Source organism: Lytechinus pictus, chromosome 6 (genome assembly GCF_037042905.1).
Source record: "Lytechinus pictus isolate F3 Inbred chromosome 6, Lp3.0, whole genome shotgun sequence".
Lineage (NCBI taxonomy): Eukaryota > Metazoa > Echinodermata > Echinoidea > Temnopleuroida > Toxopneustidae > Lytechinus > Lytechinus pictus.
Genome location: NC_087250.1, coordinates 10,511,070 through 10,532,421, shown reverse-complemented (window position 1 = coordinate 10,532,421; position 21,352 = coordinate 10,511,070). Strand labels below are relative to the sequence as shown.

At 39.7% G+C, this 21,352-nt stretch overlaps 1 protein-coding gene across 1 annotated transcript; it reads left to right on the top strand.

The window, feature by feature from the left end:
* The first annotated feature begins 4 nt into the window (after positions 1-4).
* On the top strand, positions 5-19,474 carry LOC129263823 (SPRY domain-containing protein 3-like). The gene is made up of 9 exons (XM_064100890.1): positions 5-89; positions 3,522-3,990; positions 8,808-8,938; positions 9,941-10,091; positions 10,681-10,872; positions 12,039-12,246; positions 13,249-13,363; positions 15,078-15,285; positions 16,534-19,474. The coding sequence occupies exons 2-9, from the start codon at positions 3,604-3,606 to the stop codon at positions 16,669-16,671; spliced, it is 1,530 nt and encodes a 509-aa protein (XP_063956960.1). The 5' UTR covers positions 5-89; positions 3,522-3,603; the 3' UTR covers positions 16,672-19,474.
* The last annotated feature ends 1,878 nt before the right edge of the window (positions 19,475-21,352 follow it).

Below are 21,352 nucleotides of genomic sequence, written 5' to 3'. Positions count from 1 at the left end.
AAATCATAAAGGTATAGAAATTTTGTACATCAGTGAAAAAAAGATGAGATCATTGGAGCCGAAAGTGAATATCAAAACATGGAAATTGGGTAAATTCTTTTACAGATTATCCTCTTGTTTTATTTGTGATTTCATAAAATGATATGCGGAGGAGTGAGTACGTATATATTGAATCAAATTATAAATGTCTTGAAAGTATCAATGTTTTATTGTCACCTTTATCACTTTTTGATTTTGTTCTGTAGGCCTATGGCATTGAGAAGGGAGTCTCATCGCGGTCCCACCCGTATAAAATTTTGTAGGGCTATTCTACTACACTACACTCAGTATTGAATTCAGCATAATTTGTGACTTGTTTCCAATTCCAGCTGTAGCGTCGGGTGAGGATTCGTCCAGGGTTCAAACCTCTGTCCTGGCTCCAGCCTCCAGATCACATCAACCATTTACACCATTTTCTATTGAGTATTGATGAGAAAATCAAAATGTCATTTGATTCGGTGTAAAAAAAATTTAAATAAAAGAATAGATCTAACAGTAACAAGTTGGGGTCTAAAACTAGTAAAAGTAATAATAAGATAAGCCAACACCAGGTATTGGCACCTTCCTCTAAAGTGAAAAAATAATAATCCACCAAATCACTGTAAAAAATGAAAGAAACTTGAAAGTGAAAGAAAGAAAAGGAGGGAGTGAGAAAAAAAGGCTAAAAAGTGTATGAAATGCTCAAGTCAAGAACAGGAGAAAAAAAGGAAGAATGAAATGCTAAAGAGAGGAAGGAAGGAGGAACAAAAGAAAAGGAAGGAAGAAGGAGCAAAAGAAAAAGAAAGACAAGCTAAAGATGCTGTGGATGCTGGAGAAAAGAGCCAATAAAATATGACTACTTCCTGGCTGACCTGGAAGTGAGCCAGCCATCTAGGAGGAAAACCTGAAACTAAATACATCCCAGAAGGAAAAACCAGTTCCACTGGACCAGTTAGACCAGTAGAATTTTAACTGGTAACTCTGGAAATTGGAACATCGGTTTACTAGTCTAACTGGTCATACTGGTCCAGTTAAAACTTTACTGGTCCAGTTAAAAATTAAACTGGTCTTGAATTACTGGAATTTTATACTGGTTTTGTTTCTGGTGCTTGTTACTGGTCTCACTGGTCTTCGATCATACTGGTCTTTTACTGGTATTTTCTACTGGTCTTCGAACTGGTCGAACTGGTCCTCGAACTGGTCAAACTGGTCCTCGTACTGGTCTTACTGGATCAATTTATTACTTTCATTTGGTTTGTTATATACCATGGCCAGTGAAATGTGATGGAAAAGATGGTTAGTAAATTAATCTTTCTGCTGTTATTTTTAATGTGATATATGAAATTACACATTTCCATTGTGAATTAGTTCACACACTTATTTGGAAAGTTTTTAAACAACAATGAGTGCCATTGCAAGGATATTCCTAATCTAAATCCTGATTTTTCTTTTAAAAATAGGAAATATGCAAATGAGGTAAACCACGTGATCAGCATCATCAGAATTACTGGTATTACTGGTCTTGACCAGTTCAATTTCAACAATGAATTACTTTAGACCAGTTGACTATATCAGAGGAATATATCTTGCTTTGATCTTTATCATAATTAAAGGAAATAATTATTTTAATGATAATGTTAATACTTGATAATTATGATAATATTAATAATAATAATTACAATATCGATATAAACAATGATAACAGTAATAAGAATGATAACAACAATGATCATAATAAATTAAATAATAATAATTATGATAATTATAAGAAGAATGATGATAACAATGATAACGATAATAACTTTCTCTGAATTGCAAGATTCATTTTCCACAATTCGTCAAATGATCTGACTTGAAATAAAGTCATTATTTATTGGACCAGTAACACCAGTTTGATGAAAAACAATTTAACTGGTATTACTACTTTGCTTCAACTGGAATGCAATTGTTTAAACTGGTCTCCAGTTGATTTTTACTGGTCCAGTTAAAAATCAACTGGTCCAGTAAACATATACTGGAAACCAGTAAAAATCTACTGGAAACCATTTATTGGACCAGTAACACAAGTTTGATGAAAAACAATTTAACTGGTGTAACTACTTTGCTTTAACTGGAATGCAATTGTTTGAACTGGTCTCCAGTTGATTTTTACTGGTCCAGTTAAAAATCAACTGGCCCAGTAAAAATATACTGGAAACCAGTAAAATTCTACTGGAAACCAGTAAAAATTCTTACTGGTCTTACTGGTTTTTCCTTCTGGGATGTAAAGAGGCATTAAACATACATGTGTTCAGAATCTCCCCTTGGTAAAGAAGGAATTGGTGGTGTATTGGAAAAGAAAGGAGAGCTTGAAATCGAAATAGAGGAGAGAAAAGGAAACATAGGTAAAAGAAGGGGGAAAATGAAAAAGTGAACAAAGAAATTGAACTTCAAGGAGGAGAGAGATAAGAGAGGAAAGAAGAACAATAGTCAGATTTTTCACACAACATTTCAAGAAATTTGCTGTATTCAAATACACTCAGAAGGCTATTATCATTCTTTGGCATATATCCTTTTGGTCGGTAATTCTAACTCACCCACTCCTCAAAAAAAATATATATATGTATATATATATAATTGATTAAAATAAAATACAAAATTCAAAAAATCCAATGTGAGAGCGAAGAATTTGTGATATCAATGATAGAAAACACCTTCACATGTTTAGGGACAGTTTACAAACTAAAAAATTGCAAGAAATTTTAGAACGAGGTGAGAACGATGCACAAATTTTGTTTTATTGAAATGCAAGAGTCTTGTTGCTGATCCGGGGAGTGTTTCATCAACATTTTCACCCGACATGTTGTCAGATCTGACATCTTTCTCTGATGTTGATTGGCTGAGAGGTACTGTTACTATGGTAACTGTCGGACAAAACGTCCGACAAGTCCTTTCATGAAACGCCCCCCAGGTGAATTTTAGGCAGGTATGGAAGCATATTTTGATACCGTGATTTAAGAGAAAAGTAGAATGTCTCAATTATTTGCCGGACTTTGTTATGTTATCCCAAGCAGGAATATCAATATGTATGATGTATCTCCACAATACCTGAATAATTGTTAATCAAATTCAAGTCTGCTATCACTATCTCCTACAAGAGAAGTTCCAGTATTGGCTTTGCCAAGAAATCCCTGTGACTGGCTCGCCATCCTCGCATTCACCCGGCCTTTCGCAAATACTCTATTTTCCAGTTGGTAGGCATTTTATTATTGATAAAAATATAACAAACACAGGGCCTCGTTTTAATGCTAACAAGTTATTGGGTCTTCTTCCAAGCAGTGATATTACACTGTCCATTGTGTGCTTATTTTTGTTGGTGATTTCACAGAGTAAGGTTTGTGTAAGAAGATTTTTATTTGAAAGACCCTCTCATGAAGTCATGATTGTTTGCTGCAACTACTCATGCTTAGCTTCAATACCATCATGTTAATCTTTTTTATTCTTATCCTTGTGTATATATCCAGGAATTTCACTTGTTTCTTCCTTCTGATCCATCTGCACTAACTTTAAAGACTTGCTCCATATTAGTCATCACACCTCCTATACATGGATCCACGCATGGATCCCCGGCGTCGCAGGAGACGACTTGCCGACAACGGCGAAGACCTTTTTGCCCAGCTCCTTGGTCGCCGAAATATGCACGCCCCTCGGCACATCGCGGCAAACCACATTCAAGGACCACCTGGACCGGTAAATGTGGGTCGACCATTTCATGCCCCCAACTTCGCCCCACCGCCGCTGCGGTTTGGTCAGCAGGCTCCAGCGCAAGGCGGAGCCAAACGAGGAGAAGTCCAGTTCATCAAGGGTCTCTCTTGCATGTTGTTGAATCTGTACGGAAAAGCGAGGAGCTTCCGGCACACGGGAGGGAAAACGAAGGAGCCAGTGGCGTGCATAGCCTTGGTTGATTTGACGGAAGAAGAAAACTTCTTTGAGGTATGTTATTGATGATGATAGTAAAAATGATAATGATGATAATAGTTGTAATAATAGTAATTATGATGATGATATTCATAGTATAGGACATTATATTTACCCAGGGTAGCCACTTCAGTTCTGAAAAATGCTCTCCCAAGCGGGCCCTGCCTTTTATGTCATATACTGTCCTGGCTTCAGCTCGGCTGCCTTGATAAGGCACTCAAGCATTTAATTCAGTTGAAGAAATAACTTTAAGAAAGTCTCTCCCATCATTCAATGGCAAGTCCAAGAAAAGGTCTTTATTGACTATGAAAATGTTGTACTTGTCACAAAAAGTTTAAAGAATATAGTTTACTTTTTCATTTGTAGTCAGGTCAGGAGGCTTGTCAGGTCTGGAGACCTGACAGTTTTCTGCTACTGGTAACCTGGAAGCCAGTACTACCTGTTTCAGGGTCGAGTCGACGGCGACTAAACCGTCTCCCCCACCTTTTCCTTTTGGGTTTCGGTGTGGAGGGTGGTTGGACACCCTGATGGAATGAAAAGTAAGATCCATCTTAAAGGGCGCTGGCTTAGGAGAGCCAACAGCGGCCATCCAGCAAATCAGGGTAGATGGAACTCTCCAGCCTTGGCAGGCCTTTCATCTAGGACAAGGAAAGTCTGATGTAAAACCTACGACTCGAGGACCTCGCTGTCACCGTCCCACCTAGCTAGGCTATGGCAGATGAACCCCGGGTGTAAAGGGTGGGGCCAGGACTGCGCACACTGTACTCCACTTTAAACCTCCATAGCGCAGGCATAAAGGACATGTCCATGTCCAAAACGCCACCAAACTTACCAAGCCCTGTAGCGACGGGAAAGGGGCGAAATCGGCAGGTGGAAGATGTCACTGGAAGCCGCAGTTCCAATCCTGCATGCAGGCGGTTCAGGATATTGGTCGCCTGATGTTGACCCAGAGACGACGGCATCATTCGGCAGCACCCTGAACGACCGAGCAGCCTTATCTAGGGACAGCACTGCTTGCTCCACACGGAGAGGGGCCTAGAAAAGGTGGCCTAACCAAAGCTCGTCTCTCATCACCCAGTTGGCTAGCCGCGGTCAACGGGCATCTTCTCACGCGGTCAAACAACAACAAAGAAAAAAAGGTACACACCCACCTGTAAGGGTGTACAAACACTGAAACTAGCATGCTGGAACATCAGAACTATGCTTGACCGAACTGACAGCAACCGACCGGAACGTCGCTCTGCTCTTATCGCGCATGAACTATCAAGGCTTGATGTTGACATTGCTGCCCTAAGCGAAGTCCGCTTCTCAGAAGAAGGCAGCCTACATGAGCAGGGCGCTGGATACACCCTCTTCTGGTTAGGGAAACCTGCAACGGAAAGACGTCTAGCTGGCGTTGGTTTCATGCTCAAATCTTCCATAGCCTCCAAGCTGGAAAACCTACCAACTGGTCATTCCGACCGCATCATGTCCATGCGCCTGCCTCTAAAGAACAAGCAGCATGCAACACTTTTTAGTGTGTATGCTCCGACTCTTCAAGCCGATCCTGCAGAAAAAGACATGTTCTACTCGGAACTCCGCAGACTTCTCAAAAGCACCCCTGCAGACGACAAGCTGTTAATTCTCGGCGACTTTAATGCTAGAGTAGGACAGGATGATGTCGCCTGGAAAGGAGTACTCGGAAGGCATGGTGTTGGAAAGTGTAACGACAACGGACGCTTGCTGCTGGAGCTCTGCATGGAACAACAACTTGTCATTACCAACACCGTCTTCCAGCAAAAGGACAGTCTCAAGACAACATGGATGCATCCTCGTTCTAAACACTGGCACCTCATTGACTATGTCTTAGTGCGTGGACGTGACCTAAACGACATCCTTCACACCAGAGTGATGCCCAGCGCAGAATGTCATACTGACCATCGCCTAGTGCGCTGCAAACTCAGGATGCATTTCAAACCTAAGCTAAGAAAGGGAGGCCCCCGCAGGAAAAAGTTTGATCTCAACAAGCTACAGTTAGCTGAAGTGAAAGCTGAGTTCCAGGTAGGCATACAGGCCAAGCTTGAAAACAACAGCTGCCTAGAGGATCCTTCTCCTGAAACACTATGGAACTCGCTTAAAGCTTCCATTCTGCAGTCATCTGAGGAAACTATCGGGTTTTCCATAAAGAAGAGCAGAGATTGGTTTGACGAAAACAACAAAGAGATCCAGGAACTGCTGGAAAAGAAGAGATCGGCCCACCAGGCCCACCTGTCACATCCGTCCTGTCCTGTGAAGAAAGCTGCCTTCCGTCACATCTGCAACAACCTCCAGCGTAAGTTTCGTGTGATGCAAAATGAGTGGTGGACCAAACTTGCAGCAAGAACACAGCAGTACGCCGATGCTGGTGACTACAGAAGCTTCTATGAAGCCATCAGGGCTGTTTATGGCCCCAGACACCAGGCTCAGAGTCCATTACGCAGTGCGGATGGACTGACACTCCTCAAAGACAAGACATCTATCCTTACCCGATGGTCTGAGCACTTCCAGGCACTCTTTGGAGCTGACCGGGTTGTCCAGGACTCAGCAACCCTCCGCATCCCCCAGCTGTCAGTCAAGGAGGAACTGGATGTACCGCCCTCTCTGCAAGAACTTACAAAAGCCATTGAGCAGATGAAGAGTGGCAAAGCAGCAGGAGTTGATGGAATTCCACCTGAGATATGGAAATGTGGAGGACCAGTGTTACACAACAAGCTCCATGAACTCCTTGTCTGTTGTTGGGAACAGGGCAAGCTACCAGGAGACCTCCGCGATGCAGTCATCATTACCTTATACAAGAATAAGGGGGAAAGGTCTGACTGCTCAAACTACAGGGGTATCACACTCTACTGTCCATCGCAGGAAAAATCTTTGCCCGAGTGCTCTTGAATAGGCTAGTACCTGTCATCGCAGAAGACCACTTCCCAGAAACCCAGTGTGGCTTCAGAGCAAACCGAGGTACCACAGACATGGTCTTCGTCCTCCGTCAGCTCCAAGAGAAATGCCGGGAACAAAATAAAGGACTGTACATAACGTTTGTCGACCTAACCAAGGCATTTGACACGGTGAGCAGAAAGGGCCTCTGGCTAATCTTGGAACGCCTCGGCTGTCCCCCAAGGTTCCTCAGTATGATCATCCAGCTGCATGAAAACCAGCGTGGCCAAGTTAGGTTAAACAGCCATCACTCCGAATCTTTCCCAATCACAAACGGTGTGAAACAGGGTTGTGTCGCACCGACGCTGTTCAGTATCTTCTTCAGCGTAATGCTCAAGCAGGCCATGGAAGGTCTTGATGAAGACGAGGCTGTCTACATCCGCTACCGCCTCGATGGCAGTCTATTCAATCTCAGGAGACTGCAGGCCCACACAAAAACTTGTGAGCAAATATTTAGAGACCTTCTCTTTGCCGATGATGCTGCCCTCGTTGCCCATACCGAAAGAGCCCTGCAGTGCTTGACATCCTGCTTTGCGGAGGCTGCTCAACTCTTCGGACTCGAAGTCAGCTTGAAGAAGACGGAAGTCCTCCATCAACCTGCACCCCGGGAAGAGTACCGCCTTCCTCACATCACTATTGGCGAGACTGTGTTGAAGAGCGTTCACCAGTTTACCTACCTGGGATGTACAATTACTTCAGACGCCAAGATTGACAGGGAAGTAGACAACAGACTGGCCAAAGCTAACAGTGCCTTCGGCAGACTGTACAAGCGGGTCTGGAGAAATAAGCATCTGAAAAGGGGCACCAAGATCAGCGTATACAGAGCTGTTGTCCTCACCACCCTACTGTACGGTTCTGAGTCGTGGGTAACTTACCGCCACCACATGCGACTCCTGGAGCGTTTCCATCAGCGCTGTCTCCGGATCATCCTCAACATTCACTGGACCGACTATGTCACAAATGTTGAGGTCCTTGAACAGGCGGAGATCCCCAGTATCGAGGCCATGCTGCTGAAGACTCAGCTCCGTTGGGCAGGACACATCTCAAGAATGGAAGACCATCGCCTGCCCAAGATAGCCCTGTACGGCGAACTTTCTACTGGCAATCGTGACAGAGGGGCTCCAAAGAAACGCTTCAAGGACATCCTGAAGAAGTCCCTCGGTACATGCCATATCGATCATTGCCAGTGGTCTACTCTGGCTGCTGACCGTGCTAGCTGGCGACATATAGTCCATCAGGCTGCCTCTTCTTTCGAGGAATCCCGAAAAGATCACCTGAGGGAGAAACGTCGCCGCAGAAAGAATCGCGAAGCCTCAGCAGCCACACCAAACGTGACTTTTGACTGCGGCCGCTGTGGCCGTGTCTGTCTATCACGTATTGGCCTTGTGAGTCACATGCGTGCCTGCAGTAGACGTGGACTGCCTTTATAAATCTTCGTTCGCGAAGCAAGCCAAGAGAGACTTTTTCATTAAAAGTTGATTTAAAAATTGTTACGTATGGGACAACATGTTACGTATGGGGCATTTACACACAATGTCAATGGGGAGATTTGTGTACAAAGTGAATGGAGAAAAACAAATTTTAAGAGTGCTCTTACAAGCGATTTATTTACCTTCTCTTCAGTGTCTAAAGACTGATTTGTTATTAATACTGATTAATGAAAAAAACTGAAGCAAAAAAAATTGTGAAAATGGAAAAATATGAAGAAGAAAAAAACAATAGAAATACATTGAAATCTTGCGTCAAGATCTTTAATAGCTTTATCTTGAAAATATGTTACAATGTACGTGATAAATCATAACTTGTTTTGTGTCTCAACACTGTCATCTGTATATGTTGATAAATCCAGTTATTATTGTTTCCTCTTTTAATAATCCTTGTAGGTGGAGATCAAAGGGCAAGGAGTAGGGAGCGAGGATATCCGTGTTGGTCTGGCAATGCAGACACACCCTACAGATGCTCATCTAGGATCGACAAAGACCTCCGTAGGGTACAGCGTCTACGATGGCAAAGGGTAAGTTCTAGCTGATTATCAACAAAGACGTCCGTACGGTATAGCGTCTACGATGGCAAAAGAGTAGGTTCCAGGGTCTGAGGGAAAAACTTACTGGGGTGATCGGGGCGATTTTGCCTCCAAAAAAATGCTCAAAACAGCCCTGGAATTTTAAAAAGGGCAACAGAAAATTCCCATTCACTGTGATGTTATGTTTATGCTTCTTGGTAGTACACCTGTAGGTTGTGAAGTTTAGCCCCCGATATTTGTCTCAGAAGTTCTAGGTCAATTCCTTAAACCTAAAATATTGTTTTGCTGCCCTCATAAGCCCTAGGTCAGAAAGTTGGGTCAGTCAGTCGATTTTGTTTTCCCTTTTTATATCGCTGCTGCGCTGTATATAAAAGAGATGGGATGATTTTTTTTTTTGCAGTCAAATCGCATACGAAAGTGCTTTTTCATTGAATACAAATTTGAGCAATTCTTCACCAAATCTTGCATTTTTTCCCCCAAAGACATTGCATCTGTATATTCTTCATGACACTGTTTTTCGCATTTTATGGTGGTTTGGATGAGGGCAGTTGACTTGACATAACATTTTATTTTTCTAAATCACTTCACGTAAAGTGATGTTATGTTAGTAATGTTATTCACTCCCTATCTGTCCACTTTTTTACAATTGATTTATCGTGTATTTTTTTTCTTTGTTTCTATTGTGTATATTTGTATGAATATGTTTTATATTGTATTTGTCATTTGAATGTTTTTATGAGAGATGTGAAATAAATGAAATTGAAATTGAAATTGAAATTGAATTGAAATTGAAATTGAAATTGAAAGCGCTCTTGTTGCTATGGAAACACTCTCAGTGGTGTGACACGTTTCGCGCGAAATTTGAAACCGCAACAAAACAATATAACAATATGCCTAATGCTAATTGGGCAATGCCATATTAAGTAGGTATGTATGTCCAGGACTCTTTTCATATGGGCCCTTCCTTTAAATATTTTTTATTTGTTCATACAGGTACTTTGGCAGACCAGATACGCTAGTCTGCACACCAGCCCAGAACTTTGACAAAGTTGGAATTGCGCTTCACTTCGAGCGAGCGGAATGCTCGGGGGAGGATGCTAGCACGTTCATCTGCCCACTCTCTGTTGTGGTCAATGGGAAAAGGGTAAGAGGGCGCTACGACGTGGCACGAGAAAGCTTGATTCAATTCAATTAAAGGGAATGTTCACTCTGACCATAAGTTGGTTTGATTAAAAGCAGAAAAGACTAGAAAAATATTGGCAAAGGTTTGATGAAAATCCATCAAGGAATTTTATAGAGTCGTAAAATTTTAAAGTTTTCATTTTGTGACGTCGAAGACGAGCAGCTCCTCCACATGCCATGTAATATAAAAAAAAATTGAAATGCAATTTTCTCAAAATAATGAAAGTTTCTGTTTTTGTTTATGGTAACTCCCGTAGGAACTCGGAAGGACAGCATTTTGCTGGTAAAAGTCAAGCTGGTATATAACCAATTACCAAGGAAACGTTTTATGTCTAGGTTGATCAGTCATAGTGGCTGACCTTATAGACAACAGATATTTAGTGATTTAATTGCGTCTCGGATATATCAGTTCATCCCCCTCCTATAAGAAAAATATTTTTATTTAGCTATCCTATATTACTGCATATAAAGGATATAGATTAAATAATTGCCCAAAAATTCATATAATTTTAATTATGATGTATGCTGATATTTTCTTGTTTTTGGTTAAGATCCTACAAGAGGAGATAACCCTTGACCCCTTGAAGCCATTTTACCCAGCATTCAGTCTGGGAGGCCGAGAGCAACACGTCAAGTACCTCGGCCTCAGTAGATGGTCATACCAGGAGGAGGATATGCTGATAGATGATGTCATGGAAGAACAGATGTGGAGAAGGGTCAACCATGCATCGGTTAATGGACAGGTAAGGGTCAAAGGTCATCTGAGGTTTAAAGGATCTGGTTAAGATCAAGGGTCATTTGGGGCATAGTGTGATGTCATCAAAGAACAGATTTTGTAGAAGGCCACCAATGTGACAATATACAGGTATGTTTTACAGATCATTTAGTGTTATACTCTGATAAAGGTCTAAAGTAATTGGCCCTTATTCTAAAGTCAGGTTTAACTTAAACCATGGTCTAACTCTGTGCTAAAATTATGGAGAGCCAAAAATGTCAAAATTTTCCTTACTTTGTATATTTCTTACGTTTACTGTGCTCTTTCTTAACTGGTGAATGGTGAAGAAAGCTATCTTATTTATTCTTGCGAAAAAGTTAAGAATGATTTTAGAGAAAAATGAGCTGATTTATTGAAATTCTACTGTTAGAGATTTATGCCACTATTGGCTATCCATAGGTAAACCACAACTTTAAACCAGAGTTTAATTTAAACCATCGTGTTTAAATGATCTGGTCAGGGTCAAAGATCATTTGTGGTTAAGGTCAAAGGTCATTCAATTAATCAAATAGCAAGAAGACAAACTGGTTGTTATACAAAAAAAAAAACAATCAGTAAGGATTTTTTTAAGTAGACCTTGGAGTGTAGACTGACTTTGGGTGAATTATATGGTATTGTGATCAAGGTTGTATTAATGTAACTTGTTTATAAAGATTGCCCGACGTAGATGAGAAGTGTGGTCTTGATAAGCAGTTAGTCTTCATGGACATAATCCTGTTCTGATAATAATAATACATACTTACATACATGATATTTATATAGCACACTTGTCTTTTTAATTTGTTGCTAAAAGTAATTTAAGAGAAAAAATAAATAAATAAATAAACAGATTCTAGCAATTAATACATACATGTAAATGGATAAATAAATGTTTGGTACTGCAAAATCATAAAATAGCGTCCATTGCCTCTTTCGGTTCTCTTTTTCGTTCTAGCGTTCTGTTCATTCATGCAATTTTACTCTGATGGGTGCATGTCGACATGCTTAAGAATGTTTGTTTTTAAGGCTATTTTACAACATAAGTGGATGGAAAACATATTTCAATAGGAAGTGCTATTCAAGAGAAAACAGGTGGTTCCTGTATTATTGGTTACCACCATGATTGTTTGGTTTTTCCTTTTTTATTGGCTACAGATCGTGACGTACACAGGAAAGGGGGAGGACTTCTCAGAGTTTGGGATGGCTCAGGGCCGGAAACGGCTCGGCCCGGCAAACCACTACTTCGAGCTGGAGATCATTGACCCGGGAAGGAGTTGCTATGTCGCCCTCGGCGTGACCCGGAAGGACTACCCCACCAATATGCATCCTGGTTGGGATCGAGGGTCAATCGCTTACCATGCAGGTAAGGTCTAACTCGAAATAAAAGTTTTTTTACATGACCAGCCACACCAGAACCAGCAAGAAGTCGCCAGGGAAGGTACTCTCTAAATCAGCACTTATCAACGGGTGGGCCGTGAAAAGCTCCAGAGGGAGAGAAAAAAATAAGGGAAATAAGGCTATAGTATATTGCACAAACCTGTCCGAACATGTTATTTTCGATTGGTCTACGTGGGTCAAACGTAGAGACAGTGATTTTCGTTTCAAAAAATGATCTTTTCCATTTCTGAAAATCTGTAATTCCGTTTCAACTTGATGTAAAAATGGAAATTCCGTTTTGTCACTGAAAATGTACACAGCGAAAACCTGAATTCCGTTTTGCAAAGGTGAATTCCATGAATTTTTACATGAAAGTGTAAGAACCAAACGGAATTTCCGTTTTATTTACCGGTAAAACGGAAAATCACTGTCCCTACAAACGAAGCACGCCATAAGGTATCATGCATGTTGCAAAGCATGCACATGTACACTATGTTGGTTACGATCTAACTTTGATGTGAGCTTCATGTGCATGCATATTGTGTCTTTGATGTAGTTTATTGTCGCCAATTTACTGGACCTTTGCGAATGCAGATCCTCTAACCCTAACCCTAAACACTTTTCATCAAAATGGACGTTTTCTTAAAATTTTGGTCCAGTGAACACATCTCATGCTTGAGTGAATGGATATTTTCAGACTACTGACATCAATATGTGAGACTGGGTAAAAATTTAAACCCTTTTGAAGGGTCTCTTTACATGCTCTTTCCTTAATCTTGTCATTAGATGATAGTTAAATCTTCACAGGCCATCGTTCTTCCGTTCCTCTCTTCCTTCCTCTCTTGCTTTCTTTCTTTTCATATGTCTGCAGTGCTGTTTTAGGTAATCATCTAACTACATTTAAAGACTACTGACATGAATATGTATATGTGGGACTGGGTCAGAATCGATACCCTTGTAAAGTGACTTTTTACTCTTGTTTCCTTAGACGATGGTAAGATCTTCACCGGCCACGGAGTAGGAAACCCTTTTGGACCTAAATGCCACAAAGGAGACATCATGGGGTGCGGTATAATGTTTCCTAGAGATTACCAAGCAGATAGGTGAGATTCATATTTTTCATTCTATCTTTCTCTCTCTGTCTCTTCCTGTCTTTCTTTCTTTCTTTCTTCAGCCCTTCTTGTTTCCTTTACGTGCATCTTACTGTCAATACAATGATAAGAGGATATTTTTAATGAACCATTAACATGACCAGGCTACATTACGTACATTTGAAACAGTTCAAATACTTTCAGTCATATCTTAGATGGATCAGAAATTAGTGGGAAAACTTAATAGTGCACTTACTGATGTGTTCTATGATATATCAGCCTTCCCCATTTTTTCTATTATTAATAGACTCGAATCTGATACAGAAGAGGAGACTGTTGATCGAGCATTAGTATAAATACTTAGACTGGGTACCTTTGAAACACTCCAAATACTGTCAGTTATATCTTGGTTGGGTTAGAAATGTCTTGAAGGTAGCTTGTGTTGATAATTTTACTTACGCCCTTACTGATGTGTGTTAAAATGAAATACCAGCCCTTCTCTTTTCACCATCATTCAATTGATACAGTGATGAAAATGATTTGATGACTTCTTATCAGTTTAATTTCCCAGTACTTGGTACCTTTGAAACAGTTAAGACACACTCAGCCTGTTCCGAAGGTACATGAACCCTGTGTGGATAATTTTCACTAACGCCCTCACTGATGTGTATTATAATGAAATACCAGCCCTTCTCTTTTCACCATCATTCAATTGCTACAGTGATGATGACGATGATTTGTTGACCCAATTATCAGTATAATTTCTCAGTACTTAGTACCTTTGAAACAGTTAAGACACACTCAGCCTGTTCCGAAGGTACATGAACCCTGTGTGGATAATTTTCACTAACGCCCTCACTGATGTGTATTATAATGAAATACCAGCCCTTCTCTTTTCACCATCATTCAATTGCTACAGTGATGATGACGATGATTTGTTGACCAATTATCAGTATAATTTCTCAGTACTTGGTACCTTTGAAACAGTTAAGACACACTCAGCCTGTTCCGAAGGTACATGAACCCTGTGTGGATAATTTTCACTAACGCCCTCCCTGCTGTGTATTATAATGAAATACCAGCCCTTCTCTTTTCACCATCATTCAATTGCTACAGTGATGATGACGATGATTTGTTGACTTCTTATCAGTATAATTTCTCAGTACTTGGTACCTTTGAAACAGTTAAAACACACTCAGCCTGTTCCGAAGGTACATGAACCCTGTGTGGATAATTTTCACTAACGCCCTCACTGATGTGTATTATAATGAAATACTAGCCCTTCTCTTTTCACCATCATTCAATTGCTACAGTGATGATGACAATGATTTGTTGACTTCTTATCAGTTTAATTTCCCAGTACTTGGTACCTTTGAAACAGTTAAAACACACTCAGCCTGTTCAGAAGGTACATGAACCCTGTGTGGATAATTTTCACTAACGCCCTCACTGCTGTGTATTATAATGAAATACCAGCCCTTCTGTTCCAGTCCTTACAGTACTGATTGCAGTGATGAGTAGTGGGTATTTTTAATGAAGCAAAGACATCATTGTATAGTACTTGGAGGTACTTTTGAAACAGTTGATATACCATTCGCTGTATCATTCATGGTATGTCCATGTCCAGAAGGTACATGTAGCTTATGGGGATTAATTTTTACCAACGCCCTCACTGATGTGTGTTATAACAAAATACCGACCCATATCTTCTTTCCTGTCTCTACAGTGATGATGGCAGTGATACGGAAGAGGAGATCATCGACGAATGGAGGCCCGGGAAACCCAACCCCAACAGGCTCGGTGAACCGGGTGATCAAGATAACGTTGGTATCCACCTCTACGACTTCTCGGACGACGAGGACCTTTGGCTCGAAGACGAGCTCATCAACGCGATGGGCGTTGGTCAGAGGAAACAGGAGAGAACAAAAGTACAAGTGAGTAAGCCAATAGTTGTTGTGGTAATAATCCACTTTTATACAGCACCTCAGAAACTGTTTGTCAAGTTGGGCTAAAGCCTGGCTTTCCAGGGTTCCCAGCCCATCAGGGAAATCAAGTAAAATTATTTTACTTTTTTCCAGTTAGGGAAAATCAGGAAATTTGATTATTTTTTAATACCTCAAATGAGGGAAAAATCAGGGAATTTTGACCAGCCAAAAGGTCAAAAGCATGGTAGTCAGGCAGACTCTGTTATATTTTGTTGCATATTATAACAACATCCATTGAATAACTGGTTATGGTGGTACTTAATAGTTTTACATTATTGGTTTTGTACTGAAAACACAAGTAATTCAGTGCAACAACTTAGAAAACATGCGCAACTGGGAAGGGGTTCTAATAATTATTGGGGAATTTTTAAACTTCATCGGGGAAAAATCAGGGAATTTTGTTTTCTTGAAAATCTGAGAATCCTGTTTTCTCATGGCTCACAAATGGCTTGCAGAGATTGTGCAAGGATGCTTATGATTATGTTCTTATATTGCATGAACACAATTTGACCAAAATATTTTTTATGATGAAAAGTTGATCACTTTTATTAACCAAAATAATAATAATAATAATTGGCATTTATATAGTGCTTTATCAATCTACGACTGTTCAAAGCGCTTCACAATTATTATTACCCGGTCACTGGATTCATAGCATTCCAAGCAGCCTGTTAGGCGCAAACTTGCTAAACCAACCACAATGACGGTTGTTTCCTACCGGTACCCAATTAGCACCTGGGTGAGAGTGGCAAAGAGTGGATTGACGCCTTGCCAAAGGGCGCTAGGCCATGGTGGGATTCGAACACACGACCCTCTGATTACAAGGCGAGAGTCAGAACCGCTACACCACGGCACATCCACAAAATACTGCTCTATATTGCTTTAAACCAAATCAGAACTTCATAAGTTGTTACCCAAATGCCCGCTCTTTATGGACAAGTACTGATGGAAGCCTTACTTTCTTTTTCTCCATTCCTTGCTCTCATGAAATCCTAGAGTTCACAATGAAACTGAATAATATACACGTATTATGAAATTCAGACTAAGCGATATATCGTGTTATCGGCAATATTTTGCTGGCGATAATCGACTAACATTAAGATCAAATATCGGCCAGCACTAATTACAAGGCAAGAATCAGAATCACTATGATACATCTATGACACGATTTGTCTTTTCTGTTTTGTGTTTCTATAGGTCTTCTTTACCCGAAACGGAACAACGATCGGAAGAAGAGAAAATGTGACCATCCCAGCTGGCGGCTTTTATCCGACCGTTGGTCTCCTGAGTCCAGAGGAGAAAGTTAGGGTCGACCTACAACCTCTGAGCGGTTGAGACATGAATATTCATGATCCTCATTCTCATCAATATTCAGGCAATCTTGCTGATGAACAAAGATGACTATTCATGAACTTCATTCTCATCACTATTCAGGTAATATCAGACAATCTTGCTGATCAACAGAGATGAATAATAATTAATTTAATCCTCATCTTTATTCAGGTTTATTGAGTCATCACCTCATAGGTTCTTTTCTGAAGAATGCTCGTAAATAGATGAATTTATTCATTATGTGAAGAATATCCATTAGTAGGTAAATATTAATGAGTAACTGAATATTCATGAATGTGATTCCACCATATTCTTTTCTGAATAATGTACATCAATAGATGAATATTCATCATGTGGAGATTTTTCATTTGTAGATGAATATTAATGAAGAGAAGAATAGAGGAATATTCATAATGTGACTCCACCCTCCACCATGTTCTTTTCTGAAGAAAGTACATCCATAGATGAATATTCATTGTGTGAAGAATATCAATGTATAAGATGAATATTCATGAGTAGATGAATATTCAGGATGTGACCCCACCATGTTCTGTTCTGAAGAAAGTACATCCCTAGATGAATATTCATTGTGTGCAGAATATCAATGTATAAGATGAATATTCATGAGTAGATGAATATTCGGGATGTGATTCCACCCTCCACCATTTACTTTCACCAAGGTATTTAATGAATTACTCAAGGAAACCTTGGGGTGTTTCACAAAGATTTAAGTATGACTTAGAGTTGCGTACGGTATGAAAGTCTTGACCGCGTTGGTCAGATCGTGTCATAAGGATGCGCACTACTGCGTATCTATCAATAAGATGGCGCGTTGTATTTCAGATACGCGTCGGCGTTTAAGTGCGACTTAAGTCATACTTAAATCTTTGTGAAACACCCCCCTTATCATAATTCTTCCATTGCTGTATTCTACTGTAGCTTATTGTCATGGAGTGCTCACTGTTTTGTTTTCATGTTTTAGAGGCAATATACATGTAGCACAGTCACATCGAATAGCATCAGCGTATGACTAAAGTGGTTCCTAAACCTTTACCCATGATGCAACATTTTGACATGCAGTCTTTTGAATTATTTGAATTATTCCAACTAGAATAAAGTAACTAATGATTTAAAATACTCATACCACAACATGCCATAGTCATTTTGAACAGTGCCAACTCAAGACTGAAACCAATCGTGTAGTACCTGGATTATTACTCAGGGTGCAACAGTTTGGTCATATAGTCTAAGAATTATACCATAATCTACCCAATAATATAATTTCTACTATATTCATGCTAAATGATCATGTAATTTTTTTTATCAAAATTTGCATCATGTTTCTGATTGTTTTATGGAATAAGCTGTTTTGTTTATTTTGGAGATCCTTTATTACAGAAAACCTTCGAGATGATTGATTGTTAGTTTTGAGGAGGGACTCATGCGTGTGGAAGAGCATCTCTTTAGCTCTACTTTGATACCTTTGCACTTGCATTAAACTCTGACATCATGCTTGACTTGATAAATCACTGGCTTGAAAGATATCAGGCCTAAGGACAGAGATCTGGGCCCGTCTTACAAAGAGTTACGATTGATCCGATCAACCTCAACTATATGGAAATCCAACAATGCCATAATTTTTTCTACAGGAAATGTGCACAATGTCCTTTGTAAGCAAAGAGAAGCACACTGAATTTCAAGAAAACGATGAATGTATGAATAGCCTGTACATATGTAAAAAGTATTATGAATAAACATGCATTTTAGATGTTGACGGTGCTGGCTTTCCATAGTCACGGTTGATTGGTCCAATCGCAATTCTTTGTAAAAGATGGGACCCCTGTTAATCTGAGATTAGCTTTCACTGGATTGTTGTATCGGCTTAGTCATTTCTTTTGTGACTTCACAGAGTCATTTTGAATAGCCCCCTGGGCCCTTGTAGGGTATACTATCATTGAATGCAAGGATTGAAGCCTCATTTTAGATTGAGTAAATCCCTATTTGCGGCTTTCAGTTCTCCCACTTCATTACTACATTATAATAAATCTCTATATCCTATAAATAAAGCAGGCTCTGATCCAGCCAGATTAGACACAGTATTTTCGAGAAGCCAACTGTTTTTCAAAAACAATTTGGCCCCGAGAATGGTCTTTTGTCTAGTCCGGCCGGATCCGCGCCTGCTAAAAGTGTACAGGAGATGATAAATTAGGAACATGTTTTAGCGGATATATCTTGTGATTTTACAAGAACAGTTCCTAGTATTTTCATCGCTATCCTTTTTTTTTTTTTTCAATTTTAATCAGTTTGTCTTGCCTTTTGAGAAAAAAATGATAGCACGGGAAACTAATAGGAAAGCATGTTGCCATCTACCTGAAATTTTAAGTTTTATTTTCAGTTTTTTCATTCATTCAAAATGCTATGTGGTATATCATAAATTTTTTATTTTGAAATATATGTTTTAAGCTCTTTATTCAAATCAAACTGCTTTGAGGTAAAAGTTTTATTTTGAAATGATCTTTATATTATGATATTTGATGTAAAAGATGCTTTATCATTACATTGCTTTTCTGTGTTTGTCATTATATGTATTAAATGATGACAAGTTCACAACATTAAACAATTCCCCCTCTAATGGATGGCCTACAAACTTTCATTAGCAAAAAAAAAACACTTCCATATTCACCTCTGTCAAGTTTTCATCCTGTTCCCAAATGAATGCAACTGCATACAACAATTTAAGCAATGCATTCAAATAACAAACATTATATGACACCTAGGTAGATCCTCGTGATTTGATTGGTTGTTTGATATCGTTCATTCAGCGCATTTTGCAATGACGTCCTCTACCGTGCAATTTTGGATCCATTCATCGTGCAATTGTGGATCCATACGATTTTGTCCATTGCACCCGCGCACCGAGACTGCAGCTGCAGGCACCAGCAGTACGCATGTTGTAATGACGTAACAATCAACAGACCGAACTCTCACTGCATGAGCATGTTTTGCATCGAAATTCATAAATTTCATATGAAAAAGGTGTCGTATAAACCAAATAATGAATGTTTGTTCATTCATGCAATGGACAGAATACTGCATGAGGTGAAAGATGAAATAATGATCCATTCAACTCGGCTACGCCTCGTTGAATGGATCATTTCATCTTTCACCTCATGAAGTATTCTGTCCATTGCACTCATAAACATTCATTAATTGTATACTATACTTCTGGATGGAAAAATCAGTATTTGCTAACCACTTGTTGTCATCTTCTTTATTGCAACATGGACCTATTACGAATGGACATTCAACGAGAGCATTTTATGACCACCACCTGTTTCCAGCTGTCAAAATTGCTGTCTAACCCTTAACTTTCTCTTTACGCGGTTTTTACAACGACCGCCCGGGGTGATTGTTTACACAAGCTCCTTTCGCCCGATGATCGTCACCGATCGATCACTGGCCCTCTTTCGACCAAAGACGGTCATGTTGTAGCCCCGATTGCCAATAGGGAAAGTCCTTACATTACCTAGAATGCAATGCGCTTTTCATATCCGGTTTTTCAGTACATTATTTTAGGCTCTCTATAATGTGCGATTGTCGTCTGTCCATCAAAAAAAATCCCGTTAAATTTCATCAATCCTGTGGAATTTTATGCCCAAATGAAAATCAACTTCTGACCGAAGGTAAGCGCTACTATCGACATCGATACTGTCCGAAAAAGCTGAGATTTTAACGTTTTTCCGCAGATTTTTTCGTCGAATTTCAACTGCTTTTTTGCCGTAGATATACGGATCTGCAAGGTGATGTCAATGCATTTCATTTCCGGTTGTTAGCGATGTACGTAAAAAATACGTTTATGCACGTCTGTTTTCTTGTTTCTGCTATCATTTTCATAGCGCTAACGTTCGCTGCTGTGCGTTGCTTTTGATAAAGTGAACGAACAACATCGCAATGGGTAGGAGCAGCGTACAATCGATTTCCGCTGTCAATCAATGAGAGCATGTTTTACGACCGGCTTGATGGGTGTCAGCTGCCAGCGCTCTGTTTATAAAAGGATTAGCGGCGACGGTCTCTGTGTCAAAGGAGGGGATTCGTTGAATGTCCATTCGTAATAGGTCCATGATTGCAACAACATTGAACATACTGTACATATAATGCCTTTCTGCTCTCATATATGTTAAATAGTTTTAAATGTTTCCTTTTAATTCAATCAAAATTTGAAGTATATAATAAGTTCATGTTCCTGAACATTGTATCATGAATATTCATGTGTTTTGCATATTCATGAAGTAATTAGTCATAATGCAGCTGATGATGATTATACATATATGTATGTAAATATTCGTTTTGGATGAAATGCTTCTTGATCAACATAAGACAATGGATCGTGTTGGGTTTTTTCTTGGTGCTTGGGATAATTCTCCAGGTAGGCATACATGTTTGTGAAGAAATAGACTTATTTTCTTTTTCAAATTCTGTAACAAATATCCTCATCGTTGTAGTGTAAATTGGGCACTCGTTCTTTTTAAGGAAGCCATTCTAATTTAGATTTAAGTCGGGGAATTTATTTAAGCATGTCGTAAAATTAAAAGTAGGTCATCTGCAAGCCCATAACACCAAGTGCTTTGTTACAGCTTGGTGCATCTAAAGACTCCTCTTTTGTGGATGGAGAGATTAAAGGTAT

What these genes read in the sequence shown, in the direction of transcription:
- LOC129263823 (XM_064100890.1), top strand. Translation starts at nt 3,604, where the DNA reads ATGGATCCACGCATGGATCCCCGGCGTCGCAGGAGACGACTTGCCGAC. An exon ending in ATGCATCGGTTAATGGACAG is followed by an intron (nt 10,873 to 12,038) that starts GTAAGGGTCAAA and finishes TATTGGCTACAG; the next exon opens with ATCGTGACGTACACAGGAAA. An exon ending in AGAGATTACCAAGCAGATAG is followed by an intron (nt 13,364 to 15,077) that starts GTGAGATTCATA and finishes CTGTCTCTACAG; the next exon opens with TGATGATGGCAGTGATACGG.